General features: G+C 42.4%; 2 protein-coding genes across 3 annotated transcripts; both read right to left on the bottom strand.

The window, feature by feature from the left end:
* Positions 1–19: 19 nt before the first annotated feature.
* On the bottom strand, positions 20–9,814 carry LOC120719386 (Rab interacting lysosomal protein). The gene is made up of 8 exons (XM_040008524.1): positions 9,079–9,814; positions 5,237–5,360; positions 3,864–3,985; positions 2,147–2,332; positions 1,724–1,893; positions 1,499–1,624; positions 1,304–1,387; positions 20–828 (listed from the first exon to the last, which is right to left on the bottom strand). The coding sequence occupies exons 1-8, from the start codon at positions 9,406–9,408 to the stop codon at positions 708–710; spliced, it is 1,263 nt and encodes a 420-aa protein (XP_039864458.1). The 5' UTR covers positions 9,409–9,814; the 3' UTR covers positions 20–707.
* Positions 9,815–10,063: 249 nt separating this feature from the next.
* On the bottom strand, positions 10,064–24,983 carry prpf8 (pre-mRNA processing factor 8). Of its 2 annotated transcripts, XM_040008516.1 has the most exons (43): positions 24,762–24,983; positions 23,919–24,072; positions 23,633–23,801; positions 23,362–23,526; positions 23,045–23,263; positions 22,737–22,949; positions 22,429–22,554; positions 22,154–22,259; positions 21,696–21,886; positions 21,409–21,528; positions 21,101–21,290; positions 20,828–20,947; positions 20,449–20,583; positions 20,210–20,339; positions 19,898–20,094; positions 19,433–19,639; positions 18,924–19,087; positions 18,670–18,796; positions 18,153–18,345; positions 17,824–18,011; positions 17,484–17,722; positions 17,250–17,396; positions 16,903–17,113; positions 16,670–16,786; positions 16,306–16,553; positions 16,026–16,205; positions 15,806–15,941; positions 15,343–15,512; positions 15,027–15,156; positions 14,759–14,905; positions 14,500–14,660; positions 14,183–14,374; positions 13,829–14,066; positions 13,560–13,688; positions 13,304–13,417; positions 13,016–13,189; positions 12,710–12,903; positions 12,335–12,574; positions 12,074–12,215; positions 11,839–11,979; positions 11,604–11,743; positions 11,115–11,317; positions 10,522–10,676 (listed from the first exon to the last, which is right to left on the bottom strand). In XM_040008516.1, the coding sequence occupies exons 2-43, from the start codon at positions 24,061–24,063 to the stop codon at positions 10,522–10,524; spliced, it is 7,053 nt and encodes a 2,350-aa protein (XP_039864450.1). In that variant the 5' UTR covers positions 24,064–24,072; positions 24,762–24,983. The 2 variants fall into 2 exon arrangements, with proteins under 2 accessions (XP_039864451.1, XP_039864450.1); XM_040008517.1 differs by lacking the exon at positions 24,762–24,983 and having other exon boundaries at positions 10,064–10,676; positions 23,919–24,063.
* Between the last annotated feature and the right edge of the window lie 498 nt (positions 24,984–25,481).

Here is a 25,481-nt window from a genome sequence, read left to right as displayed (position 1 = left end):
GCAGTATAATGTCCTCGTGAGTGGATATCAGGCTCTTGTAAAGCAAAATTGAGTATTTTGGTCTAAATAACCCAAAATGTGATGTCCACATATGTGGACGCCAGGTCCTAGGAGGTTAAACATAGAGTAACCACATGGCTTTAAAATTCCCTCACTGAGGTATGAGTTAGATTGTAATTGTTTGTGAAAATATTTGTATGAGTTATAAAATGAGCAGAACTTAATTTACTGCTTTATGTACTATTAAAGTAGATAATTATATCTATTTAAAACTCAAACTATGTCTTTGGTTTTTTTAAAAATACATATAAACACTGAATCTGATTTTACTGAATTACCAAAAATACATTTTTTTTCTAAGAATGAAAAAAATCATGATTGTCTTCCTGTACAGAATATCATAGCAGTATTTCTTATATCATACTGTAGTTACACAATGTTCCTCTTGTTTTCTCCTTCCATGATAAAGGGGAAGGCATCAGACATGAACTAATCATGGTTGAAACTTAATTTCAGGAAATAAGAGGGGATTGTTTAAAAGCGCTTCTTTATCTTCCTGTGGTGCTCTGGGTCTGCATTCAAATGTCCTCATAACCTTTGCCGAGCAAAAACCGCAGAGAAGTTGTGACTGAGGTGAGGAGAAAGTGTTGTCTGAGTGTCAAACTTGGAGAAATCTCTCAGTTCAATCTCTGTGCTCAGTAACGCGTTCAGGAAGACCTCAGCTGCTCCGCCTCCTCATTGGCCTCGGAGTCTCTGATGATCTCCCAGGAGGAGTTGTTCACGTCGGTGGGACCCGGGCCGCTGCTTGACCTCGTCAGGAAGCCAAAGCTGCAGGCGACAGAGCAGAAGGGACAGGCCTGAGATCAGATCTGCAGTCAGGGATTACTGCTAAATATAGACTGGGATTGACAAAATCTGAGGAGGGTGACATTGTTAACAGAGCGAGGGAGATGGAGTGATGTCTGCAGTGTTTCTGCTTTTATTCTTTCTTTCTGAGTGGTTCATTTTCTTATTCCATTTGCTCTATGTTTATTGACAGGAACAGCGCAAAGTGCTGAAGCTGTTGAAAATTAATTTATGGTTCATTTTGCCAGCATTCTGTTTCAGTAAATGTGCAGCAGATGTGGAAATGAGACGAATGACAGCTTTAATCAGCACTGTGACCTCATGTAGGAACGAAAAGAGCACTAATATAAGCCGAAACATAAATATAAAACACCACCAGGTTCTGCTGCTTTTTACAAACCAGGACTCTGGCTTCCAGTCTGACCAATGCGGAGTGATTGTCCGACATCGTACTCACAAGTTTCGAATACGTGACTCAGCCGGTTTCACTGTTCCATCCACTTCTGTTTGGCCAAACAGAGAACTCCTGTCTTCCTCATCACTGCCGAGGAAAAAACAGAGTCACTCAAACCCCTTTCGCTTTCTGAACATCTTTTTAAATCTGCGCATTGTTTCCTATTGTTGTTCTAGAAATGATGTCTGTAAGAAATACCTGCTGCTGCATTCGTTGTTAGGAATCCCAAGCATCTTGGCTTTGATGAGCTTTCTTTTTTTCTTGATGGCAGAGCGCACAGCTTCTAAGAGAAAACCTGGACACCTCTCCTCATTCAGTATTTCCCTGCAGACACATACAGTCCTTTCAGCGTGTAGACAACTTCACTGGCACCATGACCATCAACTAAAACAAGAACACATGCACCCAAACAAGAAAACCCACCTCTGATAGTAGCTGAGCTCCTCCTGCACCAGGAAGAGGTTGGTTTTTAGCTCGTTCCTCTCGAAAAGGATGTCGCGCACCTCCTTCTTGGTGAAGCACGGCTGATCGGGATCCTTCTGATCGGATGTTGGCTTTTTCTTTGGCTCCTGTGCTGTTTGACTTGGTCGGGACTGACGGGACAACAAACAGTGATCAACAGATTAATTCAACCACAAAGCTGATTCAGCAAAGAGCAGCAGTTATTTGATCAACAGTGCAAGCTTAAACTCTCTAAACACTAGAGTGACGTTGGAGTCCAAAGTTCACAGATTTCCCTTTTAAGGCCTTAAGTAAATATTAAGGTATCTCTAAGAAGCATCTTATTCATTATGCGGGAAAGTAAAGAAACATATCTGTCGTATCCAGTGTGACAGGTGTGCATACCAGCGTGTTGCTGTTGGTTCTGTCGAGCTGTGCTTGGAGGTTTTCTATTTCTTTGTTTTTCTCCTTCAGGTCGGCCTCCATGTCGGCCTTCCTCTCCACGGTGCTCTTCAGCTGGGCCTGCAAAACATTCTGCTTGTGTCGCAACTCTGCATTCATTTTCATAAAGCGCTCCAGCTGCTCCTGAAGCTATACACACACACACACACACACACACACACACACATAAACATACACATATATATATGATTTACAAATTTGCATCATGAGCAGTACTGCAGACAGTTATAAACACAGCTTATGGCTAAATCAATGAACCAAGGCTGACCCACAAAAATGGAAATTGGAAATGTGGTATATAAGATTACTCTGCCTTAATATAAAGGATTAAAAAATAGGCATTATTTAAAATAAAATAAAAAATACTCCTTGGTTAACCAAACCAAATCAAAGCCAACTCTTTTACTTCCCCCAGTTGACCATGAAGTGAGTTTTTCTTTCTGTTTAAAAGTCAGCTGATTGGGTGCAAAACGCCAAGCATTAACAAACACACCCAGTTATGGCCGCTATTTAAATCATGTGGTATACATGCCCTGACACACATACAGCCACGTGCAAACGCTCACACAATAGCACACACCCACACTGTGGCTGTACCAAGATGAAAACAGTGCCCTGACTTGTCTAAAGTGCAGCTTAAATCATCAAGCAGTAACTGTGTGGATAATCCCTGCCCTCTTTTCCTGACAGTTAGCACACTTTCTGCCTTCCAGTGGCTCCGTTAGAGCAGTTTACATGATGCAAGTTCTCTTGTGTTGCTGTGCGACACATGACTCCACGACTGTGTATGTGAGTATGTATGATATATATATAGAAATAACACAATACATAAAACAGGGTTTGAGAATAATGAAAAAAATGCTACTGTTTCCATGAGAAAAGTCAGAAAGTCTGTAAGGAAACACAACTTGCAGCCATAAATTTGATTGAGTGTAACCTTGTGATCCACATGGACAAAGAACACTTTTTATTATTTAAGGGCTGCACTTCATACATGTTTTCATCTTAATTCTCAAGTGACCGAGCCAATATATTTTAATGTTTGTTTATTTATACTTCTACTATTTCCTTTCCCTTTAAAAGAAATGATAAAATGTTTTGATTAAATTAAAGATGTTTTCAGTCGTTATTCTTCAGTGAAGAGTTAACCCGACCCAGCTCCATCTTTAGATTAGTTTCCATTGTCACCATGGGAATCATCTGCCTCAAGGCCTCTGCAGCAGTCAGACTTGTTACTCTAGGTCACTAAAATATTTGTAAGTGGAACATCACAACAGAAATGTCAAAGCTTATAATGTTATCAAAAATAGATAGACACACTAGCCACTTTATAAGGTATACCTTTTAAGCACTGCTTGTTTAAACAAAGATCTAATCAGCTGATCACATGGCAAAAACTGAAGTTCAAACTGAGCGGCAGAATGTGAAAGAAAGGTTATTTAAGTGACTTTGAACGGGCATGGTTGTTGGTGCCAGATGGGCTGCTCTGAGTTTCTCGGAAACTGCTGATCCGCTGGGATTTTCCCACACAACCATCTCTATAGAGTTTACACAGAGTGGTCCGAAAACGAGAAAATATCTAAGAAAGTTAATCTATCATCCTCCTAAAAAGAAAGAATGAAAAAAGGTTAAGAGTGAATTATATCGTATGTCTCCTTACCGCCTCCACCTCTTTGGTGATGGTAGTTATCTCCTGGCTTTTGGCCCTCAGGTCATCTCTTTGTTTATCCACCACCTCCTTCAGCTTTAGCATCACCTCACGCTCCTGCCGCTGAACACGGTCTAACACACACACACAAATTCACAAAGTGTATCAACTTTGTGTAGCTACTTTTTTAACTACTTTTGTCCCTCTTTGTCTTCATAATTTCATAGCTTACGCTCATTCAAATTGGATTTAACATTTAACCTGTGTTTTATTGTTGCTAATGCTCATAATAGCTTACTCGTGTCATCTAAAATGTAATAAACTCATGAGCCCAAACTCTTTCTAAGAAAATCTGCACTAAATAATATCGAAAGACAAAAGTCAGCATGAGAAGTAATTACCACAAGACCTCAACATTACACGAGCTTAATACCTTGATCCCATTTGTGTCGATGTGCACGAGGACAGCACGCTGCACGTAATCTTGATTCATTCTACAGAGACTTGAGATTTCAGAGCACAGGCAGTATCTCTTGCTTGCATCTACTGTTATCTTGCTTTGCAAATAGTTTTGCTTTCACATTAACAGATTCTGAGAAGTGCATCTCTCAAATGATGCCAACAATTCAGCAAACGAGTTTCATGTAGTTCACCCAGCAGTAAAAATGAGCAGATAATAATAACATTTCTTTTTAACCCTTACACTCTGGGACCTTTCATCAAAACTAAAAAATAACTGAAAGCATATTTGCGGTGAACCTCAGTGGCCAAACAGCCATTTCACTTTTACTACATGAAATGAATAGTCACGTTCACCTGCCTCAGGGCGTCCTGTCAAAGAAATCACAAAGTTAAGACGGCATGAGTTTATCTGCCAGTACGCAAAAACTGGAGCCTTACTGTGTATTATGTTTAAAAGACTATTGATCGTATCTCTCTGCTGTTTAATTTTTATAGTGTACAGAGTAATTGTTCAGGTTGTTGTCAGGGTTTAATTTTGATGTTTGCTTTTTCTGAACACTTTCACAACTATGAACTTCAGCCAGCAAAAATAACTGCACTATACACACAGCGATGGCCAGTTGGACTGGTTTCAGCCTCAGAGAGTATGATGGTTAACCCACTGCTTTGAATATTTACTGGAACTGGTTGATGTCACGTTTACAGACTAGAATGAAGTAAAAAAACCAACATAACCACAAGACCTCGAGGTTGATTTACCTGTTTGAAGAGCACGCACTTACTGCACTTCTATAACATGATGAATTTTTTTTGTTTTGTTTTTTTAAGGGGGGGGACTGATTTTCACATAGTTCCGATTTTAAAAGCCTATAATATACCTTACATTACAGTTCACTTCAACAAAAATAATTCCTCATACATACCTTCCTGTGCATGGCTGCCTCTCAGCCTGCTCTCCAGCACCTCCCTGTCTTCCTGGAGCTGCTGTATCTGGACCTGCAGCTCTTCGCACCTCGTCTTCCACTGCTGCTCCTTCTGCTGAAGTTCCTGGATGAGATGACAGGAGTCAGACTGTGAAACTAAAACCTCAAAAGCAGGTTCTATTGCATTTTTAGAAGGGGGAAAAAAGATCTGATGTAAGCTGTAGAAAATCTCTAAAGCATTCAAAATCTGGATTCAACTTAACCAGTTGTGTCCAAGCAGGTGTGTCAATTTAGTGTTAAGTCATTGCAGATGTTTTTCTTTTCCAACTTTGTTTTATTGATTTCAACCATGACATACATGACATCATGACAACAGCAAAGTCGATCTTGATTTCAGAACAATTGTATGTCCATTACACCCTCCAACCCCCCATCCCGAATTCTCCCCCTTCAAGGTCCACACTAGACAAGACACCACAGAGATCCAGTCTCTGCACATAAAAAATATCTCAAGGCCCATACACATAAGCATAAATTGCAGATGTTTTTCTAATGGCTGTGAGACATCTAAACAGCAAAGTCTGACTTCCCACGACAGCAGAGCTTTTCCATATAATGGCAGCACAAACACTAAATAAAGAGAGAAATAGTCTGACAAAAGACAGTTCATACAGAATAAATGTTATGTTGTAGCTCTGAGAAATCCCCAGGAGGCTGGTTATTTTTGTAGGAGCTGTTTGACAGCCAGGTCTATCTGTGTGAGGCCCACCTCATGACACAGACATGACACAGGACCTGAGAGATGCATCTAAACCTTCGTTTGATCTACAATCTGCTGCTTCATCAGATATGCTCTCAGTGGAAGGGTGGCTGCCAAGAGGCCATTCTTAAAGAAGGAAAACAGGAGAAAAGACTGACAAAGAAGAACTGGGCTGAAAATCAGTGGCAACAGGCCCTATAGAGTGTTGAATCTGAATTTGATCCATCATGCAATACCAGCATAGCTTCACTCTTCAGCATGACAATGATCACAAACACAGGACCTCAACATCCATGAAGCAGTGTGAGATCCAAAGCAGAGCTTTGGGTGTTGGCTAAAGGTGGCCAATCCAAATACTGACTTTGGAGCTCCTTAGAATTTGACATGTTCTGTTTTTACCTTATAAACTGTATTTCTATGTATGTATGCACATGTTTCAATAAATCGTTGCATTTTCCAAGCAAAATATAAATAAATGAGGTGGCACAAAACTTGTGTACAGTACTGCAGAAGCTCCTAAATGATGCTATGACCTCAAGAACGTATTAACGTGGTTCTTCAACATTTATAACTCTATAGCTACAGTTATAATTAACGAAAAGTCCCTTTTAAATGTGGTACTTTACACCAAGTGATTACTGGTAAGCAGTGTTGGGACTAACGCGTTATTAAGTAACGCGTTACAGTAACTACGTTATTATTGTGGTAACGAGCACGGTAACTAGTTATTATGCCAAAATCAGGAACGCGTTAGTCGTTACTGGGATTTAGATAGGGTCGTTACTCGTTACTTCGTGTGGTGGCTATCGCGGAGCTTCCACAGATTCAGTAACATTAGCAAGTGGTGGAGGCCAGCAGGTGGATGAAGGAAAGGGGACGCAGGAAAAGAGACCCGAGGCGGCCGCCGGTCCAAGTGTGAACTGAACTTCAGGTAAGAAGTTATGACCTGCAGTCTCTCTGGGTCAGATATAAACCAAGTTTAGGTGGAGTTTATTTTCGTTATTCTGACTTTTTCCGTACTGCGTGCTAGCTAGCATGACGGAGTTTCTATACAGCTGGGTGGGTGCTATGTTACTGATGTTGAACTTTATTTTATTCATAAGTTATTAGAGTTGCCAACCGTCCCGTCTGGTATTCAGAGAAAATATTACGCGTTTCTTATTGAGGTGAAAAGGAACAGTTTGTCCCGTAATTCAGCTACAATGAAAAAGACACAAAGCTGGAGTTATTCTGTGTTTACGCTGCACAGCTGCCTCTTCTTCTCTCATTCTCCCCCCTCCCTCTCCCGTTTCTACTTCAATCATGAAAACTGATCAATGATCAGCTGATCGGCTTTTCTCTCTTGTTTGTTTATCGCTCACTTTGCGCCGAAAGAGGAAACCAGCGGATGTCGCGCTAAACAACAGCAGCACGTTTAAGCTTGATCAGCTGTTGTTAGAATTTATTTAATATTAATTTCTACTATCAGCTGATGTTTGCTGGAGCCACAGCTGCAAAAAAGCTGCTGGTCATGATATGGTTTGGTTATCTGGTGAGAGGGAAACATGAAGATGAAACCAGGAGATGTCCTTACTGAATCATCAGAGCTGAACAGGTGATGGAGAAACAGGTTTACCTTTTAGGTGACATGAATGAGTTGAAGGGAAGTTATGAACTGTTTCTGAGAGACAAATAACACCAGGATCCTTTTTTAGGTAGCTGACAGCTGGTAACTGTGCAGGGGCGGGTCTAGCAAAGTGTTGCCAGGGGTCCATGTAGGGCATTAACAGGGAAAGGGGGCACAAAGAAATACTTTTCTTTCTTATTCTCATTTAAAATGTCTAGCTTTTAAAAAATAATTATCTGAATCTTACAACAAACGATTGATAGATTGATGCATATATACCATCAAAACAGTGAACATCACTGTCACAACAGTATTTATTTTCATTCAAAGGCTTTATGATTTTTGCTATAATGGTGGGCCAGTCTCTAGTCAAAATGCCCGGGCCAATTTTCTGTCCCAGTCCAGCCCTGTATGCAGCTCATCTGCAGTCTGGTGTTACCTACATCTTCCTATTCAGAAGGCTGAATTTCTAAGTTCTGAGTACAATCGAAAGCACCACAACTGCAATTTTTGTGTTGGATGTAAAAGGCGCACATGACTCTGTGACGTAGGCTAGAATCATGGCAGCAGTCAATGATGGTCCAGGCGTGGGATTTCTCTCGTGGAAATATGCACATTATCTTTTTCTTTCTATTGGTAGGTGGCACAGTGCACTTGTGGCAAGTAAGCAAGCTAGAAGACTGGCAAAGTTATGGAAGCAACACATTAACAAGAGAATTCTGAGTAAAACCAGTTACTTTCCCTAGTAACTAGTTACTTTGAAAGTAATGAGTAACTTGAAGTAACTGAGTTACTTTTGAGAGAGGTAACTAGTAATGTAACTAAGTTACTATTTTAAAGTAACTTACCCAACACTGCTGGTAAGATGCTACTTAAGTGGCTGACTGCTAATTAGCTAGCTTCTTTTTCTAGTGTGGGTGGTAACACTCCCAGTGCTAAAGCTAAAATCACTGCTGTGTCATCATGTGATTTATAAAATACATTTTACAATATATAACAGGGGACATAACAATTAAAGTTAAACTATGCCAATGTTAAATATTCTCACTGAAAACTGTTAAATTACAGAGTCTAAGAATAACTGTCGGTCTACGTGGTTGCCTTGACGACATGGGGCGGCACATCAGGTATTTATAGGTGGCGGTGGATTGATATCAAACAGGCAGTTATAAGGTTTATATCACGCGAGGTCATGCAAATATATATGCAAGAGTAATTTTAGTTTCACAGTGACATAGTATCACAGAAAAAAAAAAAAGAGTTATGGAGCTACGTTTTCACTACAGTTGGGAGCAGTAGCATGTAGGTTACCCAAACGGCGCAAAATCACCTCGAAATACATCAGACTCGTTGACAAACAGCTCCATTAACCTGCTGTTATAACACAGAGACGCACACTCGGTGAATAACACGCACAGGCGCCGTTGTATTATTTACAAAATGGTGGTGTGACTGAAAATCCCCCGCGTCTCTCACCCGTATCTCGTTTTTATCGTTGGCCTCGTCGTTTTCCTTCCCCCCGCGTTTCTTCTGCTGTTGCAGCTGTATGGTCTCGAAGGTCTTCAGAAGCTCCTCTTCCCTCAGTTTGTGAGCGTGGTTCCTCGACGCGAAGCTCTCCAGCAGCTCCAGCACTTTCACTATCTTCGGTACTAGACCCTCAGCGCTCTCTTTGCCGTAACCGTCGATGAGTTTCTCCACATCGGTGCCGATCACTTTGGCTATCTTGTACACATCATCGACGGTGAGAGCGGAAAACGTCCTGCCGAAGCAGTCCTCCAAGTTTTTGGTCTCCGAGAGCGTCTCCATGTCCGAGCAGCTCGCTTCACATGCTCTTCACAGGCTATCGAAACCGACAGGAGAGACGTGACGGCAAACCGTCAACCAAAGCAGCGTGCAAATTTTAAACCTCACCCTCTGCCGACACGTCTGAACTTGACCTGCTCCGCTCACGACGATGCCACTTCATTTATTTAATGTGTGGTCACATTACATCAGCCTACCCCAAAAAAATAGACACCGAGCACAACAGTGGACAGTAGGCTGCTGTGTACTCACTGCTGGGTCCTCCTACTTTTTTGACCAATGTAGTGCGAGTACAGAGAAACATGCACAAGTATGCCTGCTAGGTCGAGCTTACTGATGCATGCAGCAAAGCGTAAACTTAATTTCCTCTGCAGATCTGCAGTCAGAAATGCTGGCCTAGAACTGTCTAGGGAAATAAAATAACGGCAGAACTGCACATAAACCTGGAAATATAGCTTCATTAACCAAGACTAAAACAGAAAGTAAAGTCCTGGCTTATTATGGGGATACCAATATGCTTAAGCAAGCGAAACCAATATGAGTGGTTCAAGAGAAAGCAATTTGACCTCTCAAAACAGGGGAAGTGAGCCAGAAAGTCGCTGTCCAGCCTCACTTCCCCTCTGGGGGCCAAAAAAACCCAAACCTGACATTACCACCACACTGTTCATAAAAATTGAGATCTTTATTTAAACTCAAGCTATGGTGTGACAGGATGTACAGTATGACATACAACACAGTAATAATGGGGCGTTACTGGCATGAAAGAACAACTTTCAGTTTCAATTCTCAAAAGAGTGAACAGTAAGCATGTCATTTCCCCTTCCTAAACAGAGGTCTGATCAAATATTATACCAAATTACTGTGTACTGAAAACTACACAAATGCACATGTGAGATGCCACAAAGACTGAAGTAGCCTTACTGTAATAGAGGGGAGGGTAGAGTAATATCAAATATCAAAAAGGATCCTAAAGCCTTTACATTAAAAAACAAAACAAGAATTCCATCATCACAGTTACATCTTTTTCAATAGCAATATTACAGGTTCTGAAATCTGAGCGCCACATAATTCTGACAGAGCTTTCAACGAAACAGGTCAAGTGCAGCGCGTCTGCCCTCAGGCGTACATGTCCTCGCGGTCGGCATTGTAGATCTCGCCCTCCTGCAGAGAGGCAAAGTTTAAGAAGTGCGAGGGCCGGTGGACTTCGTGGTAGAACTCCTTCGGGTTGGCCAGCTGGAGGTCGTACTTCATGTTTGGATCGTGGCGCACGCCTGTGGTAAAGGGAATTGACAGGTTTATTATTAGCATATATAAATAACTAGAGCAGGGGTGTCATAAGGCGAGCGACCAGAACTAATTTTGTTATTTTACACATTTATCATGTAGAAAAAGAAGGCATACTGTTGTATATCTTACATTAGAATATGTCAGGGATTAAATGTTTAGCTAAATGTCTTCACATTTTGCCTAAATGTCCGGCCAATTTAAGGTTAAAGTGCAAAATGAGTTTCACATCCCTGGATCTAAATAATTGTGAAGCAAATCTGCACACTAAAATCAATGAAACAGACACTGGGGCAGTGGAAACATCAATGTATCCTACTGATCATTCAAAAAACAAGAAAACAAAACGTTGCACTCAGGGCAGATTTGGCAACAGATATATAGCAAGCAATACTAATATAAATACAAGAGCTTTGAATACTGACCCATGAAGTTGTAGTTCCAGGAGCACTGGCCAGGTACCATGAAGAAGCCCAGGAAACGATCAGACAGCAGCATCTGCACTCTTTCATAGTGAGACGGTAGGTAACCTTTGGGGTTGTTGCCCTTGTCCGTGTTCTGGCGACCCCATTCGTACCCGCTGGGTGTCAGCTTGTAGGCTGTGAGCGTGCATGAACCTGGGGTGAAGCTGAAAAGCACAGACAAGACACTCTTAAGTACAAGTCAACTATGTCTGAAAATACAGTTATAACTACAATTTCTTTTAAAGAGTCTGGTGCATTTTTAAAATTTATTTTAGTAATTAAAGAGTTTCTTAATAAAATTATAATATAAATAAATGGATTTCCAACAGAATCACTATACTGCGTATTGAACTTGCAATACTTTAAACTCCATTCAAGTTAGTTTTTTTTTTAAACTGCTACAGATTTTACCTTCCTACACTCTTTTCATAGCAAAGTAATAAAGCCTACCTGCAAGTAATGATGATGGTCTTTTCTCCATCCCATGAAGGGTTATCAGCCATGATCTTGGCATGGGTAGTGACATCCTGTGGGGACAGCTGCGGCGATTCATTGGGCTGCGTGTGAATCCAGCCAAGGGGTTCCATTTCCTGTTTAGGGAAAATAAAAATAAAGCTTTAAAGCTGGAACAAAGCAGCCAGCAACGCTATCGTGTATCAATTGTTAAGAATAAACCGGAACTTACTTTCAGGTATTCATGACCAGGCAGCTGGTTGGGCAGGTGGACAGTCTGGTGAGTCCCCCACTGGGGCACCATGACAATACAACGGATCTCCTTCACCTGGGGGTTGTCAGGTGGGCTGGTGCCATACAGGTAGCCTGCAATCTGGAACAAAATAATATGGTCAGCATATATACCTGAGCATGTTGTTACAATGGGCTCAGCTGATGAAGTGATGTGTAATATGATGAATACATACCTGTGCTCGCAGATCTGAGATGCAGATGAATTTCTTGAGGACATTTTTGGGCAGGATGTAGGTGTAACCCGTCTCCTTGATGTCATCAGATGAGACGTAGATGTGGTTGGTTCGGAGATGGAGGTTCGCAGCAGATATGGCCCTGACATGGGGAGAAAAAAAAACAACAACAAACAAACATGATTTATGTCTTCATATTTTACTCAATCACGAGTGAACTCTTAAAACAAAGTCTGAACCCCACAGAAGCTGCATTCATACCTGACTCTCCATTCAGTCTTGGATGAGAACGTCTGGGTCTCGTAGTTGGAGGTGGTGGAGGTGATGATCTCGTCTCCATGCTTGTTGACCGTGCGGGTCTGTGTGGCGGTAAGCTGCGACTGTTCTTTGGTCTGTTTCTCGATCTCAGCAATTTGCTGGCGCTGTTGAGACGGAGCTGAGATCTCCATTCCCAGGATGATGTCACGGATCTCAGACTGGGTCAGTGAAGCTACGTTCACACTGAAAGGAGACACAGGAAGTATTGACCACAAAACTGGTTATATTTAGCTCCAAGTTACAGAAAACAAGCAGCTATTTGAGGTACATACAGCAATTAGTTTGTGCAAAACTTGGGAACTCAAACTGAAGACTTACTTGTTCTTTTTGCCATAATCAGCCAAAATGAGATCTTTGAGTTGCACTTCCACCTTGATCCACTCCTCATCAGTGAGCGTGGGCCAAATGTGATGGGGCTCGGTGATAGTTGTTTTGTCAGGTTTAAGGATCACCTTGGCACGGTCATTGTTGACGTGGAGCGCTCTGAGGATCAGGATAAGTCGAGAGAAGGCCTACGGAGCAGACAACCAAACAAAAACTACTTACACAGGGAAGGGAGTAAGGGGGCTTTAACAAAAAACCACCATCATTGTAAAACAATTACAACCCTGGTGTGAAACTCACTGTGTAGGACGAGATTGTCTTCAGCCAGTCATCATAAAGGTTGAACAGCACCATCTGTGGTTCTGTAGCCTTCAGGATCAGGTCTCCAAACTTCTCCACTTTCAGACAGGCCTGGAAGGGCAGCTGCAACTCCGAGCCTTTGATCACAATGTTGGGGAAGTCAAGCAAGTGGACCTGCACAGGGAGAACAATGCATCACAAACTGGAAAAGTGCTGCAGTCTGGTTTCACCTCTGAAATATTACACTGAGCTAATCTTCTAAAGTTTTATTAGCATAAAGAGTCTCACCTCCAGAGGGTCGAGCATGCCCTTCCTGGTCACAATGATCTGTTTTGGCTGCTCCTCCACTGGGAGGGAACGAATCAAAGCAGCCACTTCCTCAGCTGTTTTCCACTTGGCCAGCTACAGAGATAAAAAAAAATAATAATAAATCAAGTTAAACACCTTTGATAAAAATAAATAAATAAGTAACTTACTAACTAAAGCCTTATATTTCATATCTCTGCCACAAGCTATGCTGTATTTCTGAGAGTAAGGGATGTACCTGTCCCAGACGTTTCTGCCCAGCCCACACAGAGGTGTGAATGATTTTGAGGAAGAGCTGACCGGTCCTCGGGTTGAAGATGAAAATGGCTCCATTGATGGGCTTCGTGGTCAAGTTACCCTCAAAGGTCTGTTGAAATAGGTGGAGAATACTTGTGACTACATTTTTTGCATTTTTTTTTTTATATTATTATTACTACTACTACTACTACTACTCCTCAAAAGCAAAATACACTTTACTTTCCTAGAATTACAAAAACACCCTTTTACCTTGTGGATAGTGACTCTGTAGACATTCGTGTCATCCACAAACCAGATGATCTGGTTGGAGAACAGTTCACCGTAGTTCTGTGAGGACAGGTACGGCTCAGTGGGCTCAGAGGAGTACAGCTGCAGACCTTTGCGGATGCGTTCCCTGAGCACATACAGGGCAGGGTTGGCCTTCATGATCTTAGCCATGGCCTGCTGGATCAAAGGCTTGCCTCCAGGGAACCAGTTACCATACGCACTACAAAACAAGAACACATAAAATGCTGGGTTTAAGTAGATGCTTAAAGATGGGAAACAAGATTCTTATCTTCAAACAAGACAGTGCTCAAAACCTGGCCCTTAGACAATACTAACCTGTGGAGGTTGTAGGCCAGATCAATAGCAATGAGCACCCCAGTGGGAGAGGGGTAGATACTCATGTTGTCTGTGGTGTAGTCGAGGAACTTGGCCCTGGCATAGCGCTCGATGTCATGGGAGTCATAGTCACCCCATCGGAGCTGAATGTCAATCCAGTACTTCTGTGTGGTGGTGCTGTCCATCACGTCCCTGCAGGAGGAAGTGAACATTTCAATTTAAACAAGATTTTCACTTTTCTGTTTTGGACCTCATTATTCTATTATAAACTAATGTTTCATCCCCTAAAAAACTTAAAATCATGCTAAAAGTCATACTTTGAGTCAGCAAGCAGAGAAGGCCGGGAGACGTTCCACTTGTATGATGCAAAGAGAAGTATGTCAGCACAAGATGAGTTCATCTTGTAGGACTTCCTGGGGTGGATGGTCTCCTTCTGCACAGTCTCAATTTCCAGAGCATCCAACTCCTGGTCAAACACCTGAAAACCAGAATCAGAAAAAACATACAAATTTACGTTCTGACTTGCACAATAATTCCCGTGCTGAGGAAAAAGTTTGGTAAATGAACAGAACCTACCTGACAGAGATCCATGACAATGCTCTCATGGATCTTCTGCCACAAGTGAGCCCTGAAGATCTGAATGAGGGAGATCTTCAGCGTTGGGATCTTGCCGTGCATGAAGATTCCTGTCAGGTCAAGCTGCACTTGGAAACCCACATACACCTAGAAACAAAAACATACAAACTTTAAGCCACTACAGACATTCTTTAGTTTTCCTACACAACAAAGACTCATATGTTCTGTAAGATGTTTCTTTTCCTCTCTGGTTCCTGGTTGTACTTACGTTGGCTCTGTTGATGGTGGGTGACCACCAAAGAGTGAAACGACGGTTGGGGATTTGGTTGAGACCAGATCTCTGGGCATTAGTCAGCTTCTTCCATTTCATGGACTCCTCAAAGCCACTGGCTTTTTCCCTAAAACGCACAGAGAGAGAATCTGTTTTTAAAGGCAATTAATTAAATTTATGACAAATTAGTTTCCTGGCAGTTATACACTCCCCAAGTGTATCGAGAAAAGCACACAAAGTGAGCCAAGTGTAAAGTCTATTGTGTGATGCTTGCAATATAATTAATTCCTGTAAACATTTAAAGTGCTCTCACCAGAAGAGACCCTCCCAGGTGGGGAAATAAGTGCCTTTGAAGAGTGTGTGCTCCAGAATGCCCTCCACGCCACCGAGCGCCTGGATCATGTCTGTGCGGTAGTTGTTCAGGTTCCACAGTTTGCCATCGTGTCTCTGGTGTGTCCACCAGAACGGATTCTGCTTCAGCACCTGCAACCAACCAAGGAAGAAAATACAATCAATAGCTGGAAATAGCTAAATGATAAACATCATGTAATAGCATACAGACACGTGCATTACAAATAAAACTGTAAACAGTCTTGTTGATCAGTAAACCATTAAAGTCAACACAACTGCTGCAGAGTGCAACTGAGACCAAGAGTCCCAAATATTTTTAATCTGCTTGAGTTTACTTAGAATGCCTGAATTATTAAAAGGCACTTCATGTTTTTATGTAGAATCTTAACACTTCTGCTCTTTGCACATCACTGTCTCCATCATACCTGGTACTGTTTAAAGTCAGTTCTGACTCTCCAGCCTTTGTCATAGGCCAGTGTGTGTCTGTCCTTCTGGAAAAGAGTGTTGATCCTGGGGATTCCTCTGTCCCAGGAGTCCTCCAAATCCTCCAGAGTTAGACGCCTGGAATAAAGATGAAACACTGGTTATTATGGTGTCTAAACTAGCTGCAGTGAGTCCAAATCAGATAAGAGTAATCTGCTCTACCTGTTCTGGGCAATGGCCTCCTGTCTCTTGAGCGCATACTCAGCCCAGACCCTCTGAGAGTCGATAAACTCGCTCTCCCACGGCTGAATGTAACGATACAAGTTAGGGATCAGCTGGTCTTCTTCGTGGCTCATTCCAGACCTGAAGTGGGTGATGCCCACATCTGTCTGCTTGGACCACCTGTTAAAGAGTGAGACAAATGAGTGTGTGATTGGTTAAGACACCACAGCTGAATGAATTTACAGACTAGAAGTTCACACAGATCTGCAAGGAGACCTACCTCAGGTCTGACTGCGGGATAAGCACGTGGCCCATGGACAACATGCCGAGACCGCCCAACTCTTTGGGAGTGTAGAAGACCACGGGAGGGAAGCGGCTAGGCATTTTGGAGTTGAGACCAATCTTAATACGTGTCTGAATCTTGTTCTCACACTTCACCAGCAGGTCCAGTAGCTCCTGTGTATTTACCACAGCCTCACGGAAGTAGGTCATCAGACCAATCAGAGCTGTGTTCCACTTATTCACAATCTGAAGATTAAAAATGGAGAAAGTAGTAAGTTTTCCTTGATCTAAATGCAGCTATAAAAGGATCAATGAATGTAACAATAATACTCTAGTTTATAAAAAGCAAGATCTCTGTTAACCTTGGTGAATGTGGTGGATCCAGAGGCCATCAGGATCTGACGCACTCTGTTGTGAAAACGCTGCATTGACTCATCATCCACCCGCAGGAAACACTGTGCTGTCCTCTCTTTGGTCACCTGAACAAATAAATACAAATGTGAACTTCAAGCCCATTTAATCAAAAAAGGGAAAGTCTCTTTAATTTGTTTTCCAGACACTATAGCAGCAGGTTTGTTAGCATTATAAATTTCACCTCATTCTGCAGGTTCCAGACACCATCCTTGTGAGTGAACTCCTCATAGCTGGTGCGACACTTGGGAAGGATGCGGCACTCAAACCCACACATGTTGAAGAGCAGGTTGGGGTTGTCTTTGCTGTACACGGACACAAAGCTGTTCTCCCACTGGACTGTGGTCACAGACCTGGGCAGGCGATTCTTGATGTCCCAGAACACTGCGCGTCCACTGGGAAGATTATTTGGCAAGTTCAAGCCATTTTTCATAAAGTCTAATTTTCGTTATGTGCAATATTCAACAAAGATTAGATCTACATAACAATAATCTACAAGCTTAAGAGTGAAAGGTTGAAAGAAAAACTCACAGATTCACATCATGCTTCATCAGCCTCATCCGGGCATCACGAGGCCAGCACTTCTTATTGTTGTAACCCACAATGTTCTCGTTGTTGGGGTCCGGGTGCTCTGTCAGATACCTCTGAATCAGGTCCCTGGCCTCATCAGCAGAGAATCTAGAGCCACAAAAACAGTGACATCACTTAAATGTGTAAAAACAAACAAGTGAGAAAATGTCATCTTATCACTTAGTGCAATCCTACCTGAAGAAGATGTGGATGCGGTCGATGTAGCGGCAGTACAGTCGGATTGGGTGAGCGCTCTCCGTGGCAGTGTCTTGAAAACTGAGGAAGTCGTTGGGCATCTGAGGGGGACCAGCCATCTCACTGGCACGGTGCAGGCCGAGAACCAGGAGGTCCATCACCAGACCGTAGTACTGCACGATGAACGAGGCAAACTGGAGACCCCTGATGATGCCGTAAGAGTTGGTGTGGTTCATGTCCTATGTGAGAGGAATAAAGATGAAGAGAAACACTCAAAAAATAAATAAATCTAATCAGTTATCTTTAAAACTCCTATATGAAAAGAAATAAGCACACTTACCTTGTAGTTGATGACCACGTTGTTCTTGGCTGTCATGTAATCAGCAATGTTGTGGTCAACGATAAGACGCAGCAGCCTGTTGAGCAATGTCAGATCAATCTTCTCGTACATCTTCTCATAGCGGGACTCGAGCATCACGTTGCACTCTCCTTCTCCAGTCTCCCACACGTCCTGCAAGTTGTTGATGCCTGAATAGAATAAAGGAGCATTTAAATAAAGCTGAAAATGTCATCACATTTGCCCACAATGTTATTCAAACTGAGATTATATTGTATTCTGGATCCTTTCTGAGATACTACACAACACAATCAGCTATATTCGAGTCTTACCTTGGCACCACTTGTAGACCAGCAGCGGTGGTGGTTCTGTATCAGCAGGTTTGATCCAGGGTGGGAACAGGCGTCTCTTGTCTGCTTCATACCACAGGTACTGGTCCAGGTAGGCATCAGTTATCTTCTCCAGGGGCTCCACATCATACACTGGCACCAGGTGGCTGTACAAGTCCATGAACTCGATGCCCACCTGCAAAAGAAGTAGTCACTTAGAAACTAACAAACGGATGTGATGAGAAGAAAGACTTTTACAACAGAGAAACTCAAGGCTGTAACAGAAATCAATTCTTCTGGTGGTTTCCCAAAACGACATCCCAGTAACTATGTATCTACACAGAAGCTAGGAAATACTGCCTCACATTTATGTTACTTATGTTTGTAAACTGACCAGTGAAACAAAAAAAATAAATTAGAGCAATTTTCTTCTAGTGTTCTTGTCTACTGTTTAAAGCCAGAAACATCCCTGTTAACTAAATGAAACTCTTAGAAAGTATCCACACATCTTCTCCCTGACCTCTTTGAAGGCTCTCTGTGTTAGCAGGTGACGCTTGATCCTGGAAAGAGCCTCGTGAGGGTTGTCGTAGGCCTGCTCTATGAGCCCGAGCTCCTCCCTCTGACTCTGGTTCAGACGAGACTTCACGCTGGAAGGATTTAGAGTGGACATGGAAACAAATTAATAATAAGCAAAACATACTCTGGCAATTCTGCTGCCTGATGTGAGAAAATATGCATCGCTAAAGTTAAAGGCAATGTTCTCAGCTTGCTTACCTGTAGGCTTCTTTGAGCCTCTCCAGCGCCAGGATGAGCAGCTTGGTGTCATGTTTGTAAGACAGTGGGGGGAACGGGATTGGTGAGAAGCGCCGACTCTCCAGCCAGTGCACAGTGGTGGTGTAAATGGCCACGGCCTCTTCTGCAGTGATGTAGGGACCATCCTGTAAACAGAATACACACACTTTCAATTATATGGCAAAAAAACTAAAGGATGCAGCCATTTTTACCTTTGATACAGAGATACAATGAGACCTGTTTTCATATATTATAACATCATGTAATAATCAGAAAAGTGTCTGAATAGCAAAGGGCCAGTGGCAAACGCAACCAGCAATCAAAGAACCACTATTCACTTTAATATTCCTCCAGTTCTTACGCACAGGCAGGCAGTCCAATGCAAGTGCGCCTTTGTAGGAGGACAACAATCATCATTTCACCTTAAATGCGTTGACAATGCAGGGACTTTACTAGAGTTCTTTTTTTAAGATTTCTTCTTAGAGTATTACCTTCAGGTAGTTGTGCTGTCTCTCCTGTTCAGCTTTCAGGTACAGACGGGTCAGTCTGCCCAGGTTTTTCTTGCACACCGTCTTATCCACAGTGGCTCCGCGACGGATTCGCTCACGGTTGTAGTGGGCTGTGTTGGTCCACCAGTCAGCTTTGGCCTTCACGTATCGCAGAATCATGTTCTCAATAGGAGTAGGCAATCCAGGTACCTAAAGTGAAAGAAAAAGATAACATTAGATATTTTCTTCTCACTTAAATTCTAATTTTTAACGATGTTTGTAGTATCTTTGTGAAGTTGTTCCAATATCTAATCAGTGCTTTCAATACTGTTCCCTTTATTATCCAATTACCTGATATTTTATTCATGTTACCAAGAATTTCACAAATCCTTATTTTTCAAACCACAGGCCATAAATTCAAACGTAACAAGACACTCAAATGTCAAAAAATTCCTGAGGAGACCTGACCTTCCATGGGATGTTTGCTTTCCAGCACCTCCAGGACTCGCTGAGGTGCTGCAGGATGGTTCTGGCCTTGTTCTGTTTGATCCCCTCAGGCATCATGTCCAAGATGTCATGCATCACAGCCGCACGCAACTCCAGGTCAAAGTGAGACTCCACACGCTGTTTGGTCACAGTCTTTGCAACACCCTTCGAGTGACGTCCTGCAGAGGAAATCAAAGCAGAACCGCCGCTGCTGCTGAAACTGCTACAGTTTCCCTCAGAGAATAACTCTGATTGTGTCAGAGAATCACACAAGTAAAATATGTATGTTCAGACCTTCAAACTGTCTGGCCAGCAGATTTCCGAGCCACCGCTCCAACAGGGGGGTGATGCCCCTCATGAAGAACAGCCACACCCTCCAACCAGGGGCCCAGAAGCCACAACCTGGACCCTTGCCCACAGGACCCTGAAAACACAGACAAGATTAAAACTTAAATGTGATTGTGGGAAAATATTTATACAGAAAACAGCTTCACCTTAAGTGTGCAAATTGTTAACATTAGGCAATTACTCACGGTATTGAAACGGTAGTAGATGAGATGCTTCAGGTCTTTGCACATCCGGATTTGTCTCATCAGCTTGTACTTGTACCGGTACATGCCTGTGAGCTGACCCACATGAGCGAAGATGTACTGCAGTCCATCAGCCAACTGCAACACAGAAACACACCTTTGAGGTTGGTCACGTGTGCAAATCAATACATAAAAATAACTACTGAAAAAAAAATTTCAAATAAAATCATGTTTTAATCTTATGAACATGAAAAAGATTTCCCAAAATCCTTTATCAATACAAAAGATACATCCTTGCATTTTACACTGCTTTTCATTAAAGAGCGCTTTTACCGCTACCCTGTGAAAGCAACGCCTGGCCAATTTCCACTTCACAACTAACCTGGAAGGCATCAACATTTCCCAGTCTGTACTGCACGTGGCTGTCAACCACCAGCTTGCTTAGACGGAGAACCTCTCTGCACAGATGAAAGGCATTGCCGAATCGCGACTTCTTTCTCTCCTGAAGGAGGCAACAAAACAAAAAAACAAAAAACAAAAAACAAAACAGTCATAGGTCAGCAATGGTCAAAAGAAGTGCACTTTCATACTAGAATACAGTCAGACACTTAACAAAAACAAAATGTGAAGTTAGATCCTGCTCTGCAGATTGTACCTTTGTGGTCAGTGTCTTGACAGGCTTCAGGTTGAAGTTGTAGTCCAGATGCAGGTAGTTGAGGTTCTTACGATGGATGAGCAGATTGAGCATGTTGTAGCCCTGTCTGCAAACCTGCAGGCCAACCTCCACCCAATCCAGCTTTGTGGACTGGAAGAACTTTGTGGCCTTAAAGGAGCGGAATAGGTATCTACAAGACAACAGAGGGATAACTTTTACAGATGAACTTGGATAATGAGCAAAATAAATAAAGGTTTAATTAAAAATGCATGAAAGCAGGATATCAAAATAAATCCAAGGATGCACACCTCTTCTTCTGGGCCTTGGGTGGTCTGTGTTTGAGAGCATTGAGCACGTAGTACTTCAGCAGTTTCTGGTATGACACACGTACTTTCACTGGCTGTCCAGCAGGGCAATGCTCGCGGTACCTATAAAATATTTTAGCAACATATGTTTAATACTTATCAGACTTCTTTTTTTTTTTTTTTAATTTTAACCCTAATGCAAAACAAAATCTTCCACACAGCCAACATCTCTTCAAACAGTAAAGTACTTCAGATTTACTCCTGTCCTAACAGCTTCACAGTTTGCTCACCAGTTCTTGATCAGGGGGATATCGATGGCACGTCTTGTTCGGCCAGATCTGAGGTTGAAGGGTCTCGGCGCCCACAGGAGAGCAATGCCATTGGCTGTGTTGTCTGTGTAGAGTGGGGTTTCTTTGAGGAAGGGTTCCACAAACTCAGCAAGCTCAAACTCCTCATCATCATCTGGCAGAGGCTCCTGACTCTGAGAGGTGACGGGAAAAACAATGAATCACTTTTAAAGGGCAGAAGGGCTGGAATTCAACAGACTATAAAATAACTAGAAGAGTTATCTGAATGGTGAAGGTGATCTGCAGCTGCAGCCAATAATAACAAGTCACCATTCATTTTACTATTCCTCCAGTTCTTACGCACAGGCAAGCAGTCCAATGCAAGTGCGCCTTTGTAAGAGGACTTTGATGCGGGGTGTTATTCACCAAAGGGAGACAAGTAGATAATGTGCAACACTTACCTTAACAGAATGTCTGTGTGAAATGGGGTTGATCAGTGGGTCAAAGTAAAATGCAGGAAGATCGGGGTCTTCTGTTTTGATAAAAACCACATTTGGTGTGTGGTACCTAGGAAAAAAAAAAACCAAAACCAAAACGTCAGAAGTGTTGCTTTTATATAGCCATTATGAAAAATAAAACAAATCTATGAGGTTTATAAGCGATGAATGTCTCTCCTGTCTTGAATGAAAAAGGATTTTTCAGTCAGCCGGTATTTCAAGTAAACAGCAGTTCTCACCAGGTGAGGTGGACGTGGTGGGGCAAATTGTTGTACAGGTAGGGGAAGGCGATTTTGTACTCTGTCCTGATGGGCTGTCGGATGATGATTTTGTTGATGTCGTTGAACTCGTTCCAGTCTTCATCCCTACAGAGGATACAGAGAAACCAGTTAGGACACAAAAACGCCAGCTTCTATTTTCACATTATGTTTGGAATCAAACAGCAATATCAAACAATTACAAGAAACATTTAAATTCTGCACTTTATTAACATTAATAACAATAAGTCTTTAGAATATTCATTTTATAAAAGGGCAAAAGAACATACTGGAGGTTGATGTCTCTGACCAACGGCTCAAACTTTGGTCCTCCAGGGATGGCCATGTTTAAAGCCTTGGATGTGAAGAAAGCCTTCAGGTCAAAGAGGTAAAAGTAGTTTCTATCAACCAGATCTGTCAGAAGCTGATTGGCCAGACGGTACAGTGTGGACATCATAGGCAGTGTGAACTGCCAACGACGATAGGTGGTCCCATTCACAAACCTGAGCAAGACAAAGATAAATCATCAATTAATGTTTTAAGCAACATATCAGTTGAATATGTAAACCTGTCTGTGAAGAGAGCCATGGCTGCTTACTTGGCTGTGTCCTTGAGGGGCTGATGTTCATAGAACCAGTCCACAACTGAAGCATCTTCCTCTGGATCAAGCTCCATCTGAATGGCCTCCAAGGGTTCCACATCAAGAATATTGTCAGCGTAGTCCAGTGGCGGCTCCTCATCATCAAAGGGTGGAAAGCGCATTCTTTTGAAGTGCCGACGATCTCTTTTCTCACGACGCATCATGATCCACATGGTGCTGGGATTAAAATCGGGAAAGAGACAAATTTACATTTTATTGAATGGAAATGATCACAGTTGGCTTGAAAGTTTTCAGCAGTAGAAACTCTCCCTTACCCCCACTGTGAAATGTAGACTGGCTCAATGACCCAAGGGATTTCATTGACAAATGAAATGGCTCCAGTGATGTGATAAAGCACGGGCACATCTCGAATCTGTTCCCAAGGCATCGGCATGTTTTCCAACAGCTTCAGCACTGCATGGGGCATGTACTTGAGGGCACTGTTCAACAAACAGACACAGAACAAGCATATGAAGATGTTATCAAGAAGAAAACACACCGACTTTTGTTAAGACTTTTAAAAAGGGATAAAGGAGTCATCTTTACCCAAGGTAGACCCTCTTGTCATGGCGAAACTTTCTATTGGTCATGTCTCCATGGTCCCTGATGATCTTGCGGACATGTTCAGGTGGCATATCTTCCTTCTGAGCATCCACAAAGCCAAACTTTCTCTTTTCTGAGTAGCGCTTTGCCTGTAACTGCTGCCATTTTCTTGCTGTAGAGTTGAAAGACATTTAATAATCGCAAAGTTAATCTTGTCCATTTGTGAACAACATCTTCGCTAAAAGCTCAAAACATGGAAGTCCCGCTTTAGTGGATACAAACAACATACCCTTCTCTTGTAATTTCTCCTCAGACATGTAGTCTGGGACAGGTGCAGGAGGGGGCACACCAGGCGGCACAGCAGTTGGTACCCCTGGTGGCACACCGGGTGGCATCGCTGCAGGGACCCCTCTGTAAGGAAAGGCAGCTGCCATGGTGCCTCACTATCCAAAACAAAGACAAAAACCAAGGTATTAAAATAAGTGAGGTTTTTGATTATAACTGTATATAATCAAAACCCTGAGGAGAGAGGCGTTACATGTCAAAAAACCCAAATTACATTTAATTTAACTGAAACAAAAAACTGATCAGAAGCATATTACACTGGCACATGAATTCCTTGTCTGGCTCCTGCAACCCACAGATTAAATAACAGAAGCCACAAAGTGAACGCGTGTGCTTAATGCCTTGCAAAGTCTAGAAAATAGAATGGCCTTGGACATAAACGCCTTTCAAAAATAAAAACTAGCTTCTTAATTCGGTAGAAAATGCATTTATTTCACATTAACTCATCTGTGTAGCTTCAACATCTTCGTGCTCACAGTTGATGAGCTAGCTAGGTTAGCCTAACATGGCCTCCCGGATGGCACAAAACTGCAACAGCAAGGCGAACTTTGCCCGCGTTTAACTGTTGTTAGCTCGTCCAGAAACAGCGTAAACTCGGGATATCATTCATAAATGGCTACATTATGTTACATGTAACACATTGTACTTCACGCCGCAGCACCTGTTATTAATTAGGCCAAGCGTGGAGGAAGCGGCAACTTCGCCAACTGCTAAAGCTAGCACGGTGGCTAACGATTGGGTGAGAGGTAAAACTAAGCAATAACAGAATGCATTCAACAACACGTACCTCGCTTACTTCACTCCCAGTGTTTCTTATCGTTGGATAAAGCCTTAACCCGCACACAGTCAGCTAGCACAACATTTCTTTCTTATTCTCCGTGTTTTCCGCCTCAGTGTTGGGTTGATGTGCGCTAACACAAAACTGCATAGACGCACGACGGCGGACACACGATGAACGAGCTTCAGTAGTATTCACAGACGGCGGTTACGCCCGATATTTCTCTACCCCCGGTAAAGAATCTGCTTTACGTCAGTAAATATGCGTAGAAGTTAAACAAGCGCAATTTTTGCGAATACCCGTATGATCCCGTTTCCGGCGCACTACTGCCCCCTGCAGTGTTGGAGTGCGATCCTGTAAAGTTTGTTGCTTAAACAAAAGTATGATTTGCTGATTTGTTGTATTATTTAATCACATTCCAAATATTTCATTAGTTATTTGCTTCTTGTTTTATTTCTGACCTGAAGTCATTTATTTCTTTCGTCATTTCTCTTTCGTCCTTTGTACTCCTCTCTAGGGACTACAAACACAAATGTAAATCTCCAAAAGTTGATTCTGTTCACCTGGACGTAGCGTTTTGTGGGAGAAACGTTTCGTCACTCATCCAAGTGACTTCTTCAGTCTCACCCGAGGACAGTCTGGAGACTGAAGAAGTCACTTGGATGAGTGACGAAACGTTTCTCCCACAAAACGCTACGTCCAGGTGAACAGAATCAACTTTTGGAGATT

This window comes from Simochromis diagramma, unplaced genomic scaffold (genome assembly GCF_900408965.1).
Source record: "Simochromis diagramma unplaced genomic scaffold, fSimDia1.1 OVJJ01000344.1, whole genome shotgun sequence".
Classification (NCBI taxonomy): Eukaryota; Metazoa; Chordata; class Actinopteri; order Cichliformes; family Cichlidae; genus Simochromis; species Simochromis diagramma.
Note: the sequence above shows the minus strand (reverse complement) of the source record. Positions and strands in the feature narration are given on the sequence as shown.

Excerpts from the sequence above, each read along its gene's own strand:
- LOC120719386 (XM_040008524.1), bottom strand. The coding sequence starts at position 9,408 with ATGGAGACGCTCTCGGAGACCAAAAACTTGGAGGACTGCTTCGGCAGG. Across the intron at positions 1,894-2,146 it reads GAACCAACAGCAACACGCTG|TCCCGACCAAGTCAAACAGC; the intron begins GTATGCACACCT and ends TTGTCCCGTCAG. Across the intron at positions 829-1,303 it reads GAGTCACGTATTCGAAACTT|CTTTGGCTTCCTGACGAGGT; the intron begins GTGAGTACGATG and ends TGTCGCCTGCAG.
- prpf8 (XM_040008516.1), bottom strand. The coding sequence starts at position 24,063 with ATGGCAGCTGCCTTTCCTTACAGAGGGGTCCCTGCAGCGATGCCACCC. Across the intron at positions 17,723-17,823 it reads ACGTGGTCATCAACTACAAG|GACATGAACCACACCAACTC; the intron begins GTAAGTGTGCTT and ends CCTCTCACATAG. Across the intron at positions 13,418-13,559 it reads GGCAGAAACGTCTGGGACAG|CTGGCCAAGTGGAAAACAGC; the intron begins GTACATCCCTTA and ends TTATCTCTGTAG.